Consider the following 22,641-nt stretch of genomic DNA (forward strand, 5'->3'; position numbering starts at 1 on the left):
CAAATCTTTATAAAATGTAATGTATAGTTATTTAAGTATTTTGTTAATCTTTTTAATTAAAAAAAAATAATAAAAAAACTATTTACAACACTGTTTTGGTTATTATTATTATTCTAAATTAAACCCCCTTACATTATTTCATTATTTAAAAAGTACCATCTGACCTACTCTGTGGTGTATACACAAAATTACACACACGTTTACAAATTATCTATTTCAGTCAATATTATTTGTATAGTGCTTTTTCATAATACACAATGATTCGAAGCAGCTTTACAGAAAATCATGAAGTTAATGTTTATAATAGATTTATATTCATGCCTTTATAGTCGTATTTAGCACATTAGTCAGTCCCTCCAGAAAAACGCGATTATGCGATCGCTGAATTCAATGCAAAATCATCATATTCATCGCAAATCATCGCATTTTTTCAAATACGCCGCACTTTCGCCGCATAAATTGCCGATTTACGTGCAAAATATGCGGGGTTTGCATAATTTCATAATCCTCGCATTTTCGTTGCAAAAAAGTCACATGTATCTTATCAGAAAGTTGAAAAATGTTGCGTTTGCTTCACATAAGAGCAGCCATTTCCCCCTGTTTCCATGGGAACGTTATGAAGTGACGCAATTACGCGACGCCAGACAGACTCACGGAGGCGATTGACATCTCACAAATCGAACTCGTATAACTGTCTGTCGCACGTTCTACTGTCACATCGTTACTTAATAAACAACATAAGATAAAAGAAGTAGCATAAAACAGAAATTACCCGCACACATGGGGTGTTCGATGCGCACATACATATAACACTGCAGAGAGTTCAACAGGGAGCGCGCAGCTCTTAAAGGGGCCACACCTTATTTACACTCTTACAGTCTGAAATAAAATAAGATGAGAAATTAAATATTCCCAGCACTTTCTATGATGTAGTATGCTTGCTTATCAAAGGAAGTAATAAGAAATGACTCTTACATTAACAGGATGTTGGGGGAATCACTTTTTTTTCTCTCTTTTTCATCAAACCGCAATTTTTGCAAGTTCCCTCAATTTTTGCAAATTCCTGCAATTTCATCGCATAAAATTGCATAAATATCCCGCATATTCAATTGCATTTTTAAAGAAAACGGGCCGCATAATCAATCAATTTTTGCCCGCAACAATCACAAAAAAACTCCGCGTTTTTCTGGAAGAACTGAATACTATTATGGTAAATGTTAAATATAAATCGCACATTTTTTCACACATTTTTGGAAATTACCACCACAAAATCATTCATTTTGATCGCAAAAATCACAAAAGAAAATCGTGAAATCCTGGAGGGACTGATTAGTGCAGGGCGACAATAGTTACATTATGTGATAATATAAACAAGCAGTTTGCACATAGCACATTTGCTATATACTGTAGTATACAGTACAGTATATAAACAGCATCTCTTTGCATGAGTATACTGCATGTATGCGGGTAAAGTTGGATATACTTATATATCCAACTTTATATAGAGAGCTGTGTAATAATATAATTTATATTTTTCAATATTATAAACAATCAAGCAGATTTTCTATATAGTATAGTATAGGTTATTAACAATTTAAGGGACACTGTTAAATAACACTAAATTAGACTTTAAATATATATTGTAATGAATATGTGAGCTGCAACAACTACTGCAAAACACAGTAGCACAATCACACACTTAACACTTTGGGGTCTCAATTCCTAACTTGCAGAGGGTGATTAAACTGTAAGATGCTTCATTGAAGTTATATGGGATAGTTTCTGCCGTAGATCTTGTCTCTCATTCTCTTTCTGACTGCAGAGACTCTGCAATCTCCAGCAATAAGACTCCTCACAACAGCTCGATGGCTCACATTGAGAGTGTCCTGCAGCAGCTGGACGAGGCCCAGGCTCAGATGGAGGAGCTGTTTCAGGAACGGAAGATCAAACTAGAGCTTTTCCTCCAGCTCAGGATCTTTGAACGAGATGCCATTGATGTGAGTCCACACTTTACAACTAATCTGATCAGTTCGACAACCTGGTGATTTTGATGTACAGAATGGATCTTAAAGGGATAGTTCACTTTGAAATTAATTTTTCATATGTTTTAGCTTACCTCAAGGGCATCCAAGATGTAGGTGTCTTTATTTCCACAGTATTTTCAATTTTTATATTTTTAGGTCAAACCGTTCTTGTCTGTCAGTCATATAATGGAGGTAAATGGGGTCCACCTCAAAGAGCATGCACAGAGAAGTCAAAATTAAACATGATTTAATGACTCATAAATGTAAGTACACATTGATGGCCTAAGACACGAAACGAGCGGTTTGTGTGAGAAAAACAGTATTTATATCGTTTTTACCTCTTGTAATCACGGTCACGTCCAAGTACTTTGAGGGCGATGGCGCTTCTCTCTGCGCAAGCGCCGGAAAGCCCCGGAAGTGATCTCTCGTGTGTACGTCACTCATTGTTTACACAGAGATTTCAGAAGTTTTACCCTTCACTGTGAAGATCTGGACATATTTAGATATACAGGAAATTGCAATGGAAGACGATTTCGATATATCAACAGATATTTAAAAAAAAATTTTGCAACCGTGCAAGAGATCACATCTGGCGCTTACGCAGACCAAAGCGTCCGTGCCTTCATATCACTTGGACATGGCTGTGGTTTCAAGAGGTAAAAACGACATAAATACTGTTCGTTTTCTCACACAAACCGCTCGTTTCGTGTCTTAGGCCATCATTGTGTACTTACATTCACGAGTCATTGAATCATGTTTAATTTGGACTTCTCTGTGCTTGCTTTTTGGTGGACCCCATAAACCTCCATTATATGACTGACAGACAAGAACGGTTTGACCTAAAAACATCAAAATTGAAAATACTGTGGAAACAAAGACATCTACATCTTGGATGCCCTTTAGGTAAGCTAAAACATATCAAAAATTGATTTCAAAGTGAATGTTAAGTCCCTTTAACATTCAAGACCGAGCGGTGCTCAATTGATGCGTTGCAGGCATAGGGGAGGGAAATTGGTGGTGGAAGTCGGGTTTTGTTTTTTTCATCATCATTCTTCACACTTTCAGATGTCTTGAGAATCTGAATGAATAGCAGATGCTCGGTTACACATTGCTAAATAAGTGACCACATCAAAACAACTATCATGATTAGCTGAGCAATGCTAAAGCACTGCAGAAGTTAAAGGATTAGTTCACTTTTGAAAAAACTTTTGCTGATAATTTACTCACCCCCATGTCATCCAAGATGTCCATGTCTTTCTTTCCTCAGTCGAAAAAGAAATTTAGGTTTTTGATGAAAACATTCCAGGATTTTTCTCCATATATTGGACTTCAATGGGAACCGGATGGTTCAAGTATCAAAAGACGATTAATAACTGTTTCAGATGCAGCTTCAAAAGTCTTTAAACGATATCAGACGATGGATAAGGGTCTTATCATGCGAAACGATCGGTTATTTCAAAGCTTATTCCAAAAATGTAACTTTTCTAAGGACAAATGCTAGCCTAGCTCTATTCTGTGAGGCGCATTTGTAACGTCACGTAATACGTAATTACGTTCAAAAGGTCACGGGCAACGTAGCCGGAAGTACAGAATCAAAATCGTCCGACATCGTTGTTTTACCTTTTAATTCCTTTTTTGTAAACGGCGTTTGAGTTAGTTTTCACGTTCAACCTATGCGTTCAACTTGTAAACACTCTGACTCTGTACTTCTGGCTACGTCGCCCGTGACCTTTTGAACGTAATTACGTACTACGTGACGTTGCAAACGCGCCTCACAGAATGGAGAAAGGCTAGCATTTGTCCTTAGAAAAGTTACATTTTTGGAATAAGCATTGAAATAACCGATCGTTTCGCATGATAAGACCCTTATTCATCGTCTGGTGTCGTTTAAAGACATTTGAAGCTGCATCTGAAACAGTTATTAACCGTCTTTTGATACTTGAACCATCCGGTTTCCATTGAAGTCCATTATATGGAGAAAAATCCTGGAATGTTTTCATCAAAAACCTAAATTTCTTTTCGACTGAGGAAAGAAAGACATGGACATCTTGGATGACATGTGGGTGAGTAAATTATCAGCAAAAGTTTTTTCAAAAGTGAACTAATCCTTTAAGTTGCCTTTATTTAGTGCTTTATACAATACACATTGTTCAATTCTGCTACAAAGCAACTCTAAAAAGAAAATATTGATCAGCTCAGTTCAGTGTTGATTCAGTAACTGTAAAGATCATCAAACTTTATTCAGCTATAAACCAGCTAGAAAATGGTTATATCATCATTCAGCTCAGGTCACTTCTCATCCAATAGTGTCAGTACAGTCAAATAAATCAATTACATTGCTGAATTTTATGTGACCCCAACTAAGCAAGTCAGAGGCGACAGTGGCAAGGAACTCCATCTGTAACAGAATGGAGAAAATAAACCTTGGGAGAAACCAGGCTCAGTCGGGGGAACCAGTGCTCCTCTGGCCACATTAAGTCAGATTGTGGATTGATATCATTCAGAATATTCTTCACAGTGGATCTGTCTCTAGGGCATGTCTAGTTGTCATGGTTTTCGCTGACATTTAGGGCAGTTGTGCTTGTACACAGCACACATTTAGTCTAACATAAACATAATAATAATACTTAGCTAGCTAAAATAGTGAAAAATAATAAAGGTGTGCGGGGGGGTTTCCAAATAGTTTCAGTTAAGTTGACCGGTGTTCTGACATTCCATCCTACCCGTCAGATTGTCCTACCAAGGCTTACTGCGCATGCGCACATCAATAATACGTCATTTTTGTCACGCTGAACAACACGCCCATAATATTTTACTACTTGCGCGAGATCTTCTTCATCTGAGGTAAGTTTTTCACTATTTTTGTCAATTATTACTATACAAAGATATATAGCAGTAATGAGAACTGTTTACTCTCACATTCATACAAAGCAAATTCATATTAGCATTTTTTTCATGAAAACATTAACGTAAAATCATTCTACTCGTTTATTTCATACTGGTAGGACAATCTGATGAGGCATTTTGCAACGTAAAATCATCCTATCGTTTATTTCATAGGGCAATCTGAAGAGGTAACGTTACTTTGCACTGTAAAATCACCGTAACATGGCCTAATAAGAAAATTCGGCAAAGTTACACAGAAATATTTTATGTAACTTAGTCACAGACGCGAAGCAGAAACGTTCAGTAGGATTTTACGAGGTAGGAAGAACCGATAGATATGGCTATAATTTTGCGCTACGGTAGGAAAATCTGACAAGGTAGGACAGATCGACAGAACACCGTACCATGAGTGCAGCAGGCGCGATGACTACACAAACTTAGTCCCGGTCACGTTAGAAGCCGGGGACTATTTTAAGGCGCTGCGTCATAACATTACGCCTGCTGCACTCATGGTACGACAGTAAAGTTTCCTGATTACGCAGGAATGAGAGTATAGTTCCTAGTCATATCAGTCTAGAAAATCGCAACTTTACATTTTCCGTCTGTCTAAGTGCACGATGTTACTATAGAAGAGTCAAGTTTTAAATAGGAAAAATATCGAAACACTTTGGTATTTTTTTTGAGAGAAATGCTACTGGTCTTGTGCACTTCAGTGATGTATGCTAAGCTACAGTGTTGTAGTACTCGAGACTCGGACTCGGTCTCGAGACCATATTTTAATGGTCGTGGTCTTGTCATGGACTCGTGTGCATTTGGACTCGGAATTGACTCGTACTCGAACATTTTTTTTTTAGGACTCGGACTTATTCCCGAGTCCACTCGAGTTCAATTAAAAATATTTTTCATGATTATTAATGTATGGTAATAAAATATTTCTTTAAATTGATTGACACGCCCAGTGATTGGTGATTTTCTAGTGCGCAACTGCGCATGACAAATTGTAATAAAATTACTTTTAACACCACCTACTATGTGGCCTTTTTTACCCTAAACTGATCATATTTTTAGTAAATTCAGTAAAAAAAAAAAAAAAAAAAAAAAGGATTTCTCTAAGTAAATAAAAGTAAATTAGGTAATCAACCCTCACTGGTCTCGGACTCGACCGTCTCTGGTCTCGGACTCGACTCGGACTCGACTCTCTATGGACTCGGTCTTGACTCGGACTCGACTCTCTCTGGTCTCGGTGTCGACTCGGACTCGAGTGAGGTGGTCTCGACTTCAACACTGCTAAGCTATCCTAAAAGTGGTGCCGCCAGAACCGGAGATCGGCTGAATGGATTCAAAAAAGGTAAAACTTAACAGGTTTAACTCTGGGGGAGTATTAAAATGAGTGTATTTCCAAAAAAAGTGGAGTATCCCTTTAAGATCACAGACAACCTCCCCAGTTATAGACGAATCCGACGAGCGTTCTGTGTAGGCTGCCATCTTGTGGCGACGCCATTACTGAGCTGTTACACAGGCATAGACATATGCACCGGTATGTAAACAAACCTCGGTGATAACGCGAACTCACCCTCGATGACAGCTACAGCCAGGCAGAATGACTTGTTGGTTTGATCTGTGACTGCAGTGGCCTCCAGTCACAGATGAAGGTACAAACGATCTTACAGATTAACGTTATTTATGAAAATAGCTTGGCAAGCTAGCTAGGCTAACGTTTGCTAACGAGGAAACTATAAAAAGATCTGTCCATTTGGCAACAATAAATAAATAAATGAATGAAATCAAATAAACAAATTCATGTTTTTCCTTTGTGTCCATTATTTATCTCATTTTCACATTGCAACAGGCAAGGGTAAGGTAACGTTACAGCTAGAAAGTATACATAATATGGACCAATTAGTGTTTTTAAACCATGGAAAGAGGTCAATATAACAGCAGGAGAACAATTATGTCACATAACGTTACATTTAGCTCAGGAAAGCCATTTAATGACCATAGCATGTTAATTGAATAGAAAAAATAGCAAGAGAGGAGATTTTGCTGATCACTATATCACATATTTATTATATTTTTTTTTACTTATGTCATTAAATAATTGTTATTATACGCGAATGTCCACGTCTTGTACTCGCCCAGGAAATCTGTAAACCGTACGGCACCAGACAGGGGCAGTCGACCTGGGCTATTCACAATGTTTTCTTTCCAAAATTGAAATTTTACTGCCACCATTGAAACAATTTATAACGGAAACTGTTTACCCACTCGACATTATACAAGGGCTAACGTTGTAACGTTAGTGACAGTCGTAAATCGCGGGCTGTTTATTCCAGTGGACGCAAGTTGCAACTAAAACAATAGAAGGCAATGGCGCAACGCTACCCAGCAACTGCTCAGTAATGGCGCCCCGCTTACTTCCGGTAGTTTCGCCGGATTCGTCTATAGAGGGAATGCATTGACGTCACTTTCCCGCCGGAACATCCCCCCCTCAGCTTGACTGAGTGGCAAAACATCTGCTGCGTGACTGGATTTAATAGGGGAAACTGCGAAAATGTGACTAAAATGAACAATTTTATCAATTTAAACTAAATGTTGGACTCAATATAGTGTTCCTTACAACTTACTAAAGATCCAGTGATCCATGGATATTGACATGCAGCCAGGAATCGTGTTGCCTGACATCATGTTTGCCTGATTTCCATACCGGGGAAATAAAAGCAATATAGACCTAAACATAAAGCAAATTTGCATGTGAACACTTTATATAAATACATATAAATCCGGCTGATCACTTATCAGTGTTATATATGGCCTATACAGTATATGTGTCACAGTCCTACGTCTGCACCAGTCTGTCTTGTCTTCAGCACTACACTTCCCAGGATCCTCTCGTCACCCTATCCCGTGTTCACTCCCTCATCAGCCACCTGTTCCTCGTCATCATCATCTGTTTCACCTGTTCTCACCCCATTATGTTTGATTAGTCTGTGTATTTAGTTCCCTTTGTGTTACTCTATGATTGTCGGTCGATGTCGAATGTTACCCCGTGTTACCTGAATCCTTGCCTGTATCCTGAAATAAATGTTACCTTCCGTGTGAACCTGGACTCCTCCTATTCCTTCCGTCTGCACTCCTGTTCTCCTGCACCATACCCCGTGACAGATCGACCGACCACCTAAAGCAACATGGACGCCGGGAGCTTCCAGGGGATTCTACCCCCGATCCGCCGGCCCCGTTGGATACTTGTCCCCAGAAAGCCTGCGCTCACCGTCAGCCCTGCCGAGCCTGCGCTCACCGTCAGCCCTGCCGAGCCTGCGCTCACAGTCAGCCCTGCCGAGCCCGAGTCATCCCCGCTGGTTCCGTCCAGCTCTCCAGAGATTGAATGCTCTTCACCGCTGGTTCCGTCCAGCTCTCCAGAGATTGAATGCTCTTCACCGCTGGTTCCGTCCAGCTCTCCAGAGATTGAATGCTCTTCACCGCTGGTTCCGTCCAGCTCTCCAGAGATTGAATGCTCTTCACCGCTGGTTCCGTCCAGCTCTCCAGAGACTGAATACTCTTCCCCGCTGGTTCCGTCCAGCTCTCCAGAGATTGAATGCTCTTCACCGCTGGTTCCGTCCAGCTCTCCAGAGATTGAATGCTCTTCACCGCTGGTTCCGTCCAGCTCTCCAGAGATTGAATGCTCTTCACCGCTGGTTCCGTCCAGCTCTCCAGAGACTGAATGCTCTTCCCCGCTGGTTCCGTCCAGCTCTCCAGAGATTGAATCCTCTTCACCGCTGGTTCCGTCCAGCTCTCCAGAGATTGAATGCTCTTCACCGCTGGTTCCGTCCAGCTCTCCAGAGATTGAATGCTCTTCACCGCTGGTTCCGTCCAGCTCTCCAGAGACTGAATACTCTTCCCCGCTGGTTCCGTCCAGCTCTCCAGAGATTGAATGCTCTTCACCGCTGGTTCCGTCCAGCTCTCCAGAGATTGAATGCTCTTCACCGCTGGTTCCGTCCAGCTCTCCAGAGATTGAATGCTCTTCACCGCTGGTTCCGTCCAGCTCTCCAGAGACTGAACGCTCTTCCCCGCTGGTTCCGTCCAGCTCTCCAGAGATGGAATGCTCTTCGCCGCTGGTTCCGTCCAGCTCTCCAGAGTCTGAATGCTCTTCGCCGCTGGTCCCGTCCAGCTCTCCAGAGATTGAATGTTCTTCACCGCTGGTTCCGTCCAGCTCTCCAGAGACTGAATGCTCTTCCCCGCTGGTTCCGTCCAGCTCTCCAGAGATTGAATCCTCTTCACCGCTGGTTCCGTCCAGCTCTCCAGAGATTGAATGCTCTTCACCGCTGGTTCCGTCCAGCTCTCCAGAGATTGAATGCTCTTCACCGCTGGTTCCGTCCAGCTCTCCAGAGATTGAATGCTCTTCACCGCTGGTTCCGTCCAGCTCTCCAGAGATTGAATGCTCTTCACCGCTGGTTCCGTCCAGCTCTCCAGAGATTGAATGCTCTTCACCGCTGGTTCCGTCCAGCTCTCCAGAGATTGAATGCTCTTCACCGCTGGTTCCGTCCAGCTCTCCAGAGATTGAATGCTCTTCACTGCTGGGTCCGTCCAGCTCACCAGAGAATGAATGCTCTTCACTGCTGGTTCCGTTCAGCTCACCAGAGAATGAATGCTCTTCACTGCTGGATCCGTCCAGATCATCAGAGAATGAATGTTCTTCACTGCTGGTTCCGTCCAGCCCACCAGAGACTGAATGCTCTTCACTGCTGGTTCCGTCCAGCTCACCAGAGACTGAATGCTCTTCACTGCTGGTTCCGTCCAGCTCACCAGAGAATGAATGCTCTTCACTACTGGTTCCGTCCAGATCATCAGAGAATGAATGCTCTTCACTGCTGGTTCCGTCCAGCCCACCAGAGACTGAATGCTCTTCACTGCTGGTTCCGTCCAGCTCACCAGAGAATGAATGCTCTTCACTGCTGGTTCCGTCCAGTCCTCCAGAGACAGTATGCTCTTCACTGCTGGTTCCGTCCAGTCCTCCAGAGACAAAATGCTCTTCACTGCTGGTTCCGTCCAGATCACCAGAGAATGAATGCTCTTCACTGCTGGTTCCGTCCAGCCCACCAGAGACTGAATGCCCTTCATTGCTGGTTCCGTCCAGCTCACCAGAGAATGCATGCTCTTCACTGCTGGTTCCGTCCCACTCACCAGAGAATGAATGCTCTTCACTGCTGGTTCCGTCCCACTCACCAGAGAATGAATGCTCTTCACTGCTGGTTCCGTCCAGCCCTCCAGAGACAGTATGCTCTTCACTGCTGGTTCCGTCCAGCCCTCTAAAGACTGTATGCTCTTCACTGCTTGTTCCGTCCAGCCCTCCAGAGAATGAATGCTCTTCACTGCTGGCTCCGTCCCACTCACCAGAGAATGAATGCTCTTCACTGCTGGTTCCGTCCCACTCACCAGAGACTGAATGCTCTTCACTGCTGGTTCCGCCCAGCCCTCCAGAGACTGAATACTCTTCCCAGCTGGTTCCGTCCAGCCCTCCAGAGAATGAATGCTCTTCACTGCTGGTTCCGTCCCACTCACCAGAGAATGAATGCTCTTCACTGCTGGTTCCGTCCCACTCACCAGAGAATGAATGTTCTTCACTGCTGGTTCCGTCCCACTCACCAGAGAATGAATGCTCTTCACTGCTGGTTCCGTCCAGCCCTCCAGAGACAGTATGCTCTCCACCGCTGGTTCCGTCCAGCCCTCTAAAGACTGTATGCTCTTCACTGCTGGTTCCGTCCAGCCCTCCAGAGAATGAATGCTCTTCACTGCTGGTTCCGTCCAGCCCTCCAGAGACTGAATGCTCTTCACTGCTGGTTCCGTCCAGCTCTCCAGAGATTGTATGCTCATCACTGCTGGTTCCGTCCAGCCATCCAGAGACTGCACGCTCTTCACTGCTGGTTCCGTCCAGCCATCCAGAGACTGAATGCTCTTCACTGCTGGTTCCGTCCAGCCCTCCAGAGACTGAATGCTCTTCACTGCTGGTTCCGTCCAGCCCTCCAGAGACTGAATGCTCTTCACTGCTGGTTCCGTCCAGCCATCCAGAGACTGCACGCTCTTCACTGCTGGTTCCGTCCAGCCATCCAGAGACTGAATGCTCTTCACTGCTGGTTCCGTCCAGCCCTCCAGAGACTGTATGCTCTTCACTACTGGTTCCGTCCAGCCATCCAGAGACTGAATGCTCTTCACTGCTGGTTCCGTCCAGCCCTCCAGAGACTGTATGCTCTTCACTGCTGGTTCCGTCCAGCCATCCAGAGACTGTATGCTCATCACTGCTGGTTCCGTCCAGCCCTCCAGAGACTGAACGCTCTTCACTGCTGGTTCCGTCCAGTCCTCCAGAGACTGAACGCTCTTCACTGCTGGTTCCGTCCAGTTCCTCCGAGCCCGAGCTCTCTTCTTCGCTGGGCCCGACCAGTCCAGCCCCAGAGACCGTCCAGCCAGCGCCAGAGGCCGCTCAGCCTGCTCCGCCCTGGCCACGCCCTCAGCCTGCTCCGCCCTGGCCACGTCCTCAGTCTGCTTCGCCCTGGTCTCACCCTCAGCCTGCTCCGCCCTGGCCACGCCCTCAGCCTGCTTCGCCCTGGTCTCGCCCTCAGCCTGCTTCGCCCTGGCCACGCCATCAGCCTGCTCCGCCCTGGCCACGCCCTCAGCCTGTTCCGCCCTGGCCACGCCCTCAGCCTGCTCCGCCCTGGCCACGCCCTCAGCCTGCTCCGCCCTGGCCACGCCCTCAGCCTGCTCCGCCCTGGCCACGCCCTCAGCCTGCTTCGCCCTGGTCTCGCCCTCAGCCTGCTCCGCCCTGGCCACGCCCTCAGCCTGCTCCGCCCTGGCCACGCCCTCAGCCTGCTCCGCCCTGGCCACGCCCTCAGCCTGCTCCGCCCTGGCCACGCCCCTCTCAGGCCCCAGTTCGTCCCCCCTCCTTCCTCTGTTCCGCGGCGTGAGGTCACGCCTCCCGGGAGGGGGGAGTTCTGTCACAGTCCTACGTCTGCACCAGTCTGTCTTGTCTTCAGCACTACACTTCCCAGGATCCTCTCGTCACCCTATCCCGTGTTCACTCCCTCATCAGCCACCTGTTCCTCGTCATCATCATCTGTTTCACCTGTTCTCACCCCATTATGTTTGATTAGTCTGTGTATTTAGTTCCCTTTGTGTTACTCTATGATTGTCGGTCGATGTCGAATGTTACCCCGTGTTACCTGAATCCTTGCCTGTATCCTGAAATAAATGTTACCTTCCGTGTGAACCTGGACTCCTCCTATTCCTTCCGTCTGCACTCCTGTTCTCCTGCACCATACCCCGTGACAATATGATCATATCGTCCAGCCCTAAAACTTTTTTTTTTTTGGTCAGTTTTTATTATAAAACATCCAATAATGCAGAATATGCAATGATAGATATTTAATTGATGAGTTGTTAATATATGTAACAATACAAAATATATGGGTATTGTTTTACACCTAAATTCAGCATATTGACACAAAATGATAACTGCAAATCCACCTTTCGCTGACTGGAGTCCAGTTGTTTCTGTGAGTTGCAGCGATCCATTTGCTCCTCTTTCTATAGCAGTCTGTAAAAATATACCTCTGATTTTTTGTCAAATCTAAATCTAAAATCTCTTTATGTGTTGTGTTTGTTTTTCGTGTCATTCACACTGAAAATAAATATAGCCGCTTAGTCTTTTTGCCACTCTCTGTGAGTAACTGCAGGCACTCCGGCCGACGGTGATGTCACGCGCATTCCCTCTATTACAAAGAGGTCACCAGGTAATACTAATCCTGTGTGAATAGGACAACTGAACAGGACTAAACACATGGCTTAAATACAAGGGAGCTAACACTATAATTAACGAAACACACCTGAACTGAATACTGAAATCAAAATGTAACCATGGTGACAAACTGAAAGTGGACAGAGAAAGACAGGACATACATGTGACACTTTCTGATTTGGTGTAAAATGAATTAAACAGAAGTGATTTAAAATTTTTTGTCATGTTAATATTTTTGCATATTACTTAGCCAGTGCAGTTTATAAATATATTAACAAATTAAAGTGTTTTTTGTGAACCTATTTTTTTTTTTATTAGAATATTGCTCTCAGATATTTGTTTCCCCTCATATCTAAGTCATCCCTCCGTGATTACATAAATTTGAATTTTCAATCCTGCGTCAACTGTGAGGTAGAAGGCTATAGACCACGTGTTTTCTCATCCGTTTTGATTTGATCAAAGGAAGAAAGTGCTAAAAGACAAAATCCAGCGATCTCAGAGAATCTGAGCAGAAGCCTTGAGCAAAGATAAAGCCATCATGTCTGCTCTTCTCACAGCCTGCACCATGAGTCATGGAGGTTTGTGTTTCTGGATGTGTGAAAATGAATCACACTTTTGTCAAAAGGGTGTTTAAGAAACCAACAGCTTTATCTAATCAATATCACTTTCACAGTAGCTCTATATCAAAGCTCTTAAAGGAGAAGTTCACTTTAAAAAAAAAACTTTTGCTGATAATTTACTCACCAGCATGTCATCCAATATGTCCATGTCTTTCTTTCTTCGAAAAGAAATTAAGGTTTTTGATGAAAACATTCTAGGATTTTTCTCAAATAAAATGCACTTTACTGGGCACCAAACGGTTCAAGGTCCAAAAGACAGTTTCAGTGCAAACTGCAAACTATTCAAAGGGCTTTAAACGATTCCAGGCGATGAATAAGGGTCTTATCAAGCGAAACGATCGGTCAACCTATTTAATAATTTTGGACTTTATATTATTAAGTGATTTTGGCCATGTACTAACATTAAAATTAATAATTCAATACAATACACTTATTGGGTTGGGGGGGAGGGTTATGGGTTGCTATTGATGAGATAAATCATTAATGATGGAAATATTAACGTGTTAAAAGCTTACTTTTTTGCAGACTCTCATTAAGCTACACAATGGGGGCAAAACAGATCCGAGAGAAACTTGGATGTGAACTTTTATTTTGACATTCTGTTTTTTATTTGACATTTTTCATTAGTTCCTGTTTCCCCATTTCAGTTTCCTTGGTTATGACCTCGTTTGTTTCTAAAGTTACCGTATGTATTAAAGTCCTTTTAGGCAAGTCATGTCACTCGGCCGCCATCTTGGCAGCTATTTCGGACTAACAAGACCAGGCTCCTATCTAAATGAATGGGCAGAGAGTAAGAACTGCACTTTCACTGGTGACCAGGACATAAAAACTGCTTGTATAGAAACAGCAGTAAAATATGATAAAAATCGACGAAAAAGTTTGATGACTTTGCCCCAAAATAAGGTTTAAAAGGTCTTTTCCCCAACTGGTTATACGTTTACTACGCATGCACAAGAGTTCTCGTCTCCACTGTCGCAAACATCAACTGTGCGCATGCGTCATTGGAACAAGACGATAGGCTTACATCTTTCCCGGCTTGACTGTTAAAAGCAGATGATTGGCTTTCCAGCGGGAGGGGCGGGACATGTGCATACATCCGCCATCTTTGGCGTTATGGGTTTTCCCCAGGGGGTAATCCATCAGCCGGAAGTTGAAGCTGCCTCCGGGGCCCGCCATTGTAGTTAGCATCCCATTGACTCCCATTCATTTTGGCGTCACTTTGACAGCGAATAACTTTACATCTGAGGCGTCCAAACACTCCATTTGCTCACGTGACATCTACGTCGTCAAGCTCAGTTTGAGCCTGCGCAGAACGCTTGGCTATCAGGAAGTGAGTGCCCATGTTGAGCTTCAACTCTCTCCGTTGAAATCAACGGGGTCACTGTGTCCATTTCTTTTACTGTCTATGGTTTTCCCCAAATATAGTTGTATTGAGGATTGAGGAAGTGGCTATATAAATTGTGTCTGGTATTAGTCCCATCTGTGTCTCGTTTTGTTCACCATGTATTTAGTCTCCCTGTTTTGTTCTATTCCCTACAAGTTATTTGTTGGATTAAAACTATTTCCATTGATTGTCTGAGTGGTGCGTGTTGAATTGCTCCCACAGCAAGACACAGTAAGCCCACCATTCTTTGCGATTGACCTTTGGTGGCTGTGTTTTGAATGTTTTGTTCATTGGAAACCCTATATGATGTAATCAGAGTCCACGAGTTGGCTTTTGTATTAAAAGTGATATATCGCTCACTGTAACATAATCCAAAACAGATCAAGGAGTATCACATTCCACTTTTGAAGGTGCTCACGTGCCACTGATACTTTGTCGATGGATTAGGTAAAACCAAGACAAAGAGCATGTAAATATTGATGTCTGCACAGCCTGAAATCTGTACAAAGACAGCATAGGTGGATGTCAACTTCCAGTATGTATGGGATGGCAGTTTGTAGATGAACTCATTTAATGAATACATTTAATGTTGTTACTCAGAGCAGGGCGGGTTGGTAATGTCAGTCAGGACGGCATGGTGCCAGAAGGTACATCTGTGGGCGTGTGATTTCCCAAACGCTGCTCCCACACGTTGAAGAACACATTTACTCCTTACAGAAAATGGTTGTGTTCCTGCTGTAGTCATCATCAACGCTTCACTCAGAACAGCTGGGAAAAATGCTCATTTTAATTAGAGAAGGAGGAATTCTCAATCACACAACAGTGCAGAGTGAGTGACTTTTGACAAGATGAATGTGGGAGAATTAGTTGTTTAAATCATGTCTTTTAACTTTACCGCTGTATCAATGACAAATCTCGAGTTTTTAGGAACTTAAGCAATGTGTTTTGACTTGTGTATTGTTATTAAGTTGCATTGTAAAGTTTTGAATATGCTCTGTGTGACGTGATGTAAGAATTGTGCTTATTTGCTGAAGTGAACTGTTTGCCAAGCGCTTCTGTTTTTACTCACCTGTTGTCAGGGCAACTCTTTATAGCCTATTTAGTTTTTAATTTTCGCTTGCATGTTCAACGTCATTTCTGGGAATGTTTATTTTTTATTGCCAATATGCCTTCACAGCAGATTACATAAAAGCACAACCCATTGAACTGTACATGTTTACCTCAGTCTTACAGTCTTAGATTTATCTTAATCTTAATTAATTATAATATGGAGTTTGCATGGTCCATTTACAGAACATGAATACTACATTTTTCAAATACTTTATTTTGTATATTTCCAAATACTGCATTTTCAGACTAATACAGTGAATTAAAAACCGTGTTTGTTCAATGATATGATTACTGATACATTATGGTGTTGTTTTGTAGGTCATCTCAGACCTGGAGTCGTGGAACGAGGAGCTGTCTCAGCAGATGAATGAGTTCGACACTGAGGATCTAACGCTAGCTGAGCAGAGACTGCAACATCACGCTGATAAAGCTCTCACCATGAACAACCTCACATTCCATGTCATACACCAGGGCCAGGAACTCCTGCAGTACGTCACAGAAGTCCAGGCCTCAGGTGAGCACACATAAGCACTCATATACAACTATAGTAGTATCTAAATAACACTAAAATAATGTATTTAATCCAAAATTAAGTAAAATATTGTCAGATATTGTTTGAATTTAAATTTAATTTGTCCGTTTTGGCAAAGCTGAATTTCAGCATCATTATTCCAGTATTCAGTGTCACATGATCAGAATTCAATCTATTGATATTGATTTGGTGCTCAGTTATTAACCCTCTGGGGGTTCTTCGTTTAACAGTCACACTCGGGAACTTCGGGTCAAAATTGACCCAAAGGGCGGGATTCATATTTTAAAAAGAAAATCTTTTTTTTTTTTTTACTTGTTTTTTTTATAATATTTTTTCTTTTCTTTTTTGGTGTTTTGAGAATGTTTCAAAAATACAAAAATTTATAATTAATATTAATGCAATAATTATGACAAAATTTTCCCCCATTGAATATGATAGAAAAAATATTTATTTATTTATTTTTTTCAAAGCTGTATTTCATTTTGGAGTCAAGCCTAGGCCTCATAAAACCAATTTTTGAAATTAGATGGATGCCATAATCTGAATTTTCGATGTGTTTGTGTATAAAGGTGTGTTTGTGTGTGTGTGTGGATGTGTCTGTTTTGCACTCTTGATGTTTTATAGATTCACCCCTTCACTGTTGTGTGCTTTTTTTCAAGATCGTTGCTGATTTGTAGATTGTACGCACAAAAAAAACTCAGTATTTTCACATTTTTGCCAATTTCCCATTCATTTCCTGACTCCTGGCATTTTTGACCCGAAGGTCCTGAGTGTGACTATTTTTTTTACGACCACTTAGACTTTTCAAATCCTGTCCCCAATTTTTTTGGCTGTTCATATACCAAGTACCATTAAAGTCACCAAGTTTCGGACCATTCCGATGAAGCTACGATTTTTTACATTTTTTTATTTAAACGCTTCATTATTGACCCGAAGAAACCCAGAGAATAATGGTTCTTATTATTTTAAATTTTGAAAAAAGTTTTTATTTTTGTTTTTATTAGGGCCCGAGCACTAACAGTGCGAGGACCCTATTGAAACTGTTAGGGTTATTATTAGGGCCCGAGCACTAACAGTGCGAGGACCCTATTGAAACTGTTAGGATTATTTTTTTTTTTCTTTTTTCTGCAAAGTAAGTGCCATTTTCGGGGCCGCAACATGCTCAAAAACTCACCAAATTTGGCACGCATGTCAGGACTGGTGAAAAATTTCGTATTTTGTGGGTTTCGCGGATGGGCGGGGCAAAATGGCACGATAGCGCCACCTAGAAAATTGGAAAAAATTAGCCCCTCGTCCACGTTCAACCTACATGCACGAAATTTGGTGGGGACGTGTATCATATCAAGACGCACAAAAAAGCCTCAAGAACCCATACCCTAAACTCGACAGGATGTCCGCCATTTTGAATTTGGCGGCCATTTTTGGACGATTTACAGACTCCGTACTTTAACGAACTCCTCCTAGGGATTTAGTCGGATGGACTTAAAATTTCTGCTCTGCCTTCTAAAGGCATTGACGATGTAAAGTTGTGCTATCTGCGCGTTTTCGTCGATGGGCGTAGCCGTGGCGTCGAAGATTCGCCATGAAACAGGAAGTTGTAATAACTTGGCTGTAAATGCCCAGACCTGCACAAAATTTTACACATTTGACTAGAGTCCCGCCCTGAAAAAATCTACATGCCGACATTCACCCTAAGTCATAGCGCCACCTGCTGGCAACAGGAAGTGACCTTTAACGTAGCAGCCCCCGCCATATGTTTGACCGACATGTACGAAATTTCTGTGGTACATCTACCATGACCAGACGTACAAAAAAGCCTCAAGAACCCATACCCTAAACTCGACAGGAAGTCCGCCATTTTGAATTTGGCGACCGATTTGGGACGATTTACACACTCCGTACTTTAACGAACTCCTCCTAGGGAATTAGTCGGATCAACTTCAAATTTCTGCTGTACCTTCTAAAGGCATTGACGATGTAAAGTTGTGCTATCTGCGTGTTTTCGTCGATGGGCGTGTCCGTGGCGTCAATGATTCGCCATGAAACAGGAAGTTGTTGTAACTTGGCTGTAAATGCCCAGATCTGCACGAAATTTTACATATTTGACAAGAGTCCCACCCTGAACAAATCTACATGCCGACATTCACCCACAGTCATAGCGCCACCTAGTGGCAACAGGAAGTGACCTTAAACGAAGAAGCCCCCGCCGCTTGTTTGACCGACATGTACGAAACTTCTGTGGTACATCTACTATGACCAGACGCACAAAACAGCCTCTTGGAGCGATGCCCTAAACTTGACAGGAAGTCCACCATTTTGAATTTGGAGGCCATTTTTGGACGATTTACACACTCCGTACTTTAACGAACTCCTCCTAGGGATTTAGTCGGACCGACTTCACATTTCTGCTGTGCCTTCTAAAGGCATTGACGATGTAAAGTTGTGCTATCTGCGCATTTTCGTCGATGGGCGTGTCCGAAGCGTTGATGATTCGCCATGAAACAGGAAGTTGTAGTAACTTGGCTGTAAATGCCCAGATCTGCACGAAATTTTACATATTTGACAAGAGTCCCACCCTGAACAAATCTACATGCCGACATTCACCCACAGTCATAGCGCCACCTGCTGGCAACAGGAAGTGGCCTTTAACAAAGCAGCCCCCGCCGCATGTTTGACCGACATGTAAGAAATTTCTGTGGTACATCTACCATGGACAGACGCACAGAAAAGTCTCCTGGAGCGATGCCTTAAACTCAACAGGAAGTCGGCCATTTCTAATTTTACCGCCATTTTTTGATGATTTACTCATTACGTACTTTAACTAACTCCTCCTAGGGCTTTAGTCGGATCGACTTCACATTTCTGCTGTGCCTTCTAAAGGCATTGACGATGTAAAGTTGTGCTATCTGCGGGTTTTCGTCGATGGGCGTGTCCGTGGCGTCGATGATTCGCCTTGAAACAGGAAGTTGTAGTAACTTGGCTGTAAAAGCCCAGATATGCATGAAATTTTACACCTTTGACAAGAGTCCCGCCCTGAACAAATCTACATGCCGACATTAACCCACAGTCATAGTGCCACCTACTGGCAACAGGAAGTGGCCTTTAACAAAGCAGCCCCCGCCGCATGTTTGACCGACATGTAAGAAATTTCTGTGGTACATCTACCATGGACAGACGCACAGAAAAGTCTCTTGGAGCGATGCCTTAAACTCAACAGGAAGTCGGCCATTTCTAATTTTACTGCCATTTTTGGATGATTTACTCATTACGTACTTTAACTAACTCCTCCTAGGGCTTTAGTCGGATCGACTTCACATTTCTGCTGTGCCTTCTAAAGGCATTGACGATGTAAAGTTGTGCTATCTGCGGGTTTTCGTCGATGGGCGTGTCCGTGGCGTCGATGATTCGCCTTGAAACAGGAAGTTGTAGTAACTTGACTGTAAAAGCCCAGATATGCATGAAATTTTACACCTTTGACAAGAGTCCCACCCTGAACAAATCTACATTCCGACATTCACCCACAGTCATAGTGCCACCTGCTGGCAACAGGAAGTGACCTTTAACGAAGCAGCGTAGTAAATACACAGCCGCACTGGCTGAGCTGCAGAAAATGCAACGTGGCCGCCTCAGACCCTGACGTGCTACAGGTGCGAGGGCCCGCCCATCGCTGCTTGCAGCTTTAATTTTTTTTTTTTTCTTTTTTCTGCAAAGTAAGTGCCATTTTCGGGGCCGCAACATGCTCAAAAACTCACCAAATTTGGCACGCATGTCAGGACTGGTGAAAAATTTCGTATTTTGTGGGTTTCGCAGATGGGCGGGGCAAAATGGCACGCTAGCGCCACCTAGAAAATTGGAAAAAATTAGCCCCTCGTCCACGTTCAACCTACATGCACGAAATTTGGTGGGGCCGTGTATCATGTCAAGACGCACAAAAAAGCCTCAAGAACCCATACCCTAAACTCGACAGGAGGTCCGCCATTTTGAATTTTGCGGCCATTTTTGGACGATTTACAGACTCCGTACTTTAACGAACTCCTCCTAGGGATTTAGTCAGATCGACTTAAAATTTCTGCTGTGCCTTCTAAAGGCATTGACGATGTAAAGTTGTGCTATCTGCGCGTTATCTTCGATGGGCGTGTCCGTGGCGTCGAAGATTCGCCATGAAACAGGAAGTTGTAGTAACTTGGCTGTAAATGCCCAGATCTGCACGAAATTTTACACATTTGACAAGAGTCCCGCCCTGAACAAATCTACATGCCGACATTCACCCACAGTCATAGCGCCACCTGCTGGCAACAGGAAGTGACCTTTAACGAAGCAGCCCCCACCGCTTGTTTGACCGACATGTACGAAATTTCTGTGGTACATCTACCATGACCAGACGCACAAAAAAGCCTCAAGAACCCATACCCTAAACTCGACAGGAAGTCCGCCATTTTGAATTCGGCGACCGATTTGGGACGATTTACACACTCCGTACTTTAACGAACTCCTCCTAGGGATTTAGTCGGATCAACTTCAAATTTCTGCTGTACCTTCTAAAGGCATTGACGATGTAAAGTTGTGCTATCTGCGCGTTTTCGTCGATGGGCGTGTCCGTGGCGTCGATGATTCGCCATGAAACAGGAAGTTGTAGTAACTTGGCTGTAAATGCCCAGATCTGCACGAAATTTTACACATTTGACAAGAGTCCCGCCCTGAACAAATCTACATGCCTACATTCACCCACATTCATAGCGCCACCTAGTGGCAAGAGGAAGTGACTTTTAACGAAGCAGCCCCCGTCGCATGTTTGACCGACATGTACGAAATTTCTGTGGTACATCTACCATGTCCAGACGCACAGAAAAGTCTCTTGGAGCGATGCCCTAAACTCAAAAGGAAGTCAGCCATTTCTAATTTTACCGCCATTTTTGGATGATTTACTCATTACGTACTTTAACTAACTCCTCCTAGGGCTTTAGTCGGATCGACATCACATTTCTGCTGTGCCTTCTAAAGGCATTGACGATGTAAAGTTGTGCTATCTGTGCGTTTTCGTCCATGGGCGTGTCCGTGGCGTCGATGATTCGCCATGAAACAGGAAGTTGTTGTAACTTGGCTGTAAATGCCCAGATCTGCACGAAATTTTACATATTTGACAAGAGTCCCGTCCTGAACAAATCTTCATGCCGACATTCACCCACAGTCATAGCGCCACCTAGTGGCAACAGGAAGTGACCTTTAACGAAGCAGCCCCCGCCGCATGTTTGACCGACATGTACGAAATTTTTGTGGTACAACTAACATATCCAGACGCACAGAAAAGTCTCGTGGAGCGATGCCCTAAACTCAACAGGAAATCAGCCATTTCTAATTTTACCGCCATTTTTGGATGATTTACTCATTACGTACTCTAACTAACTCCTCCTAGGGATTTAGTCGGATCGACTTCAAATTTCTGCTGTGCCTTCTAAAGGCATTGATGATGTTAAATTGTGCTATTTACGCATTTTCGTCGATGGGCGTGTCCGTGGCGTTGATGATTCGCTATGAAACAGGAAGTTGTAATAACTTGGATGTAAATGCCCAGATCTGAACAAAATTTAACACATTTGACAAGAGTCCCGCCCTGAACAAATCTACATGCCGACATTTATCCACAGTCATAGCGCCAACTGCTGGAAACAGGAAGTGACCTTTAACGAAGCAGCCCCCGCCACATGTTTGACCAATATGTACGAAATTTCTGTGGTACATCTACCATGTCCAGACGCACAGAAAAGTCTCTTGAAGCGATGCCCTAAACTCAACAGGAAGTCGGACATTTCTAATTTTACCGCCATTTTTGGATGATTTACTCATTACGTACTTTAACAAACTCCTCCTAGGAATTTAGTCGGATCGACTTCTCATTTCTGCTGTGCCTTCTAAAGGCATTGACGATGAAAAGTTGTGCTATCTGTGCATTTTCGTCACTGGGCGAGTCCGTGGCCTCAATAATTCGCCATGAAACAGGAAGTTGTAGTAACTTGGCTGTAAATGCCCAGATCTGCACCAAATTGTACACATTTGACAAGAGTCCCGCCCTGAACAAATCTACATGCTGACATTCACCCAAGTCATAGTGCCACCTGCTGGCGACAGGAAGTGACCTTTAATTAAGCAGCGTAGCAAATGCACAGCCGCACTGGCTAAGCTGCAGAATATGCAACGCGGCCGCCTCACACCCCGATGCGCTACAGGTGCGAGGGCCCGCCCATCGCTGCTTGCAGCTTTAATTTTTATATGTTTGTGGAAAATATGATTTTTTTTTCTTCTTT

The 22,641-nt window shown here is 43.3% G+C and overlaps 1 protein-coding gene across 7 annotated transcripts in view; it reads left to right on the forward strand.

The window, feature by feature from the left end:
- Positions 1-22,641, forward strand: part of triob (trio Rho guanine nucleotide exchange factor b) — a 219,864-nt gene that overhangs the window by 100,462 nt on the left and 96,761 nt on the right. For all 7 annotated transcript variants that reach the window (XR_016145683.1, XM_089117483.1, XM_089117481.1 and 4 more), the window contains 2 exons: positions 1,823-1,997; positions 16,126-16,321. Coding sequence is in view for 6 of the 7 variants with exons in the window: in XM_089117483.1 (XP_088973609.1) it covers positions 1,823-1,997; positions 16,126-16,321 (371 nt within the window). In the remaining variant the exon portion in view is untranslated. The remainder of the gene's footprint in view (positions 1-1,822; positions 1,998-16,125; positions 16,322-22,641) is intronic.

This window comes from Pimephales promelas, chromosome 12 (assembly GCF_988280905.1).
Source record: "Pimephales promelas chromosome 12, fPimPro1.hap1.1, whole genome shotgun sequence".
Lineage (NCBI taxonomy): Eukaryota > Metazoa > Chordata > Actinopteri > Cypriniformes > Leuciscidae > Pimephales > Pimephales promelas.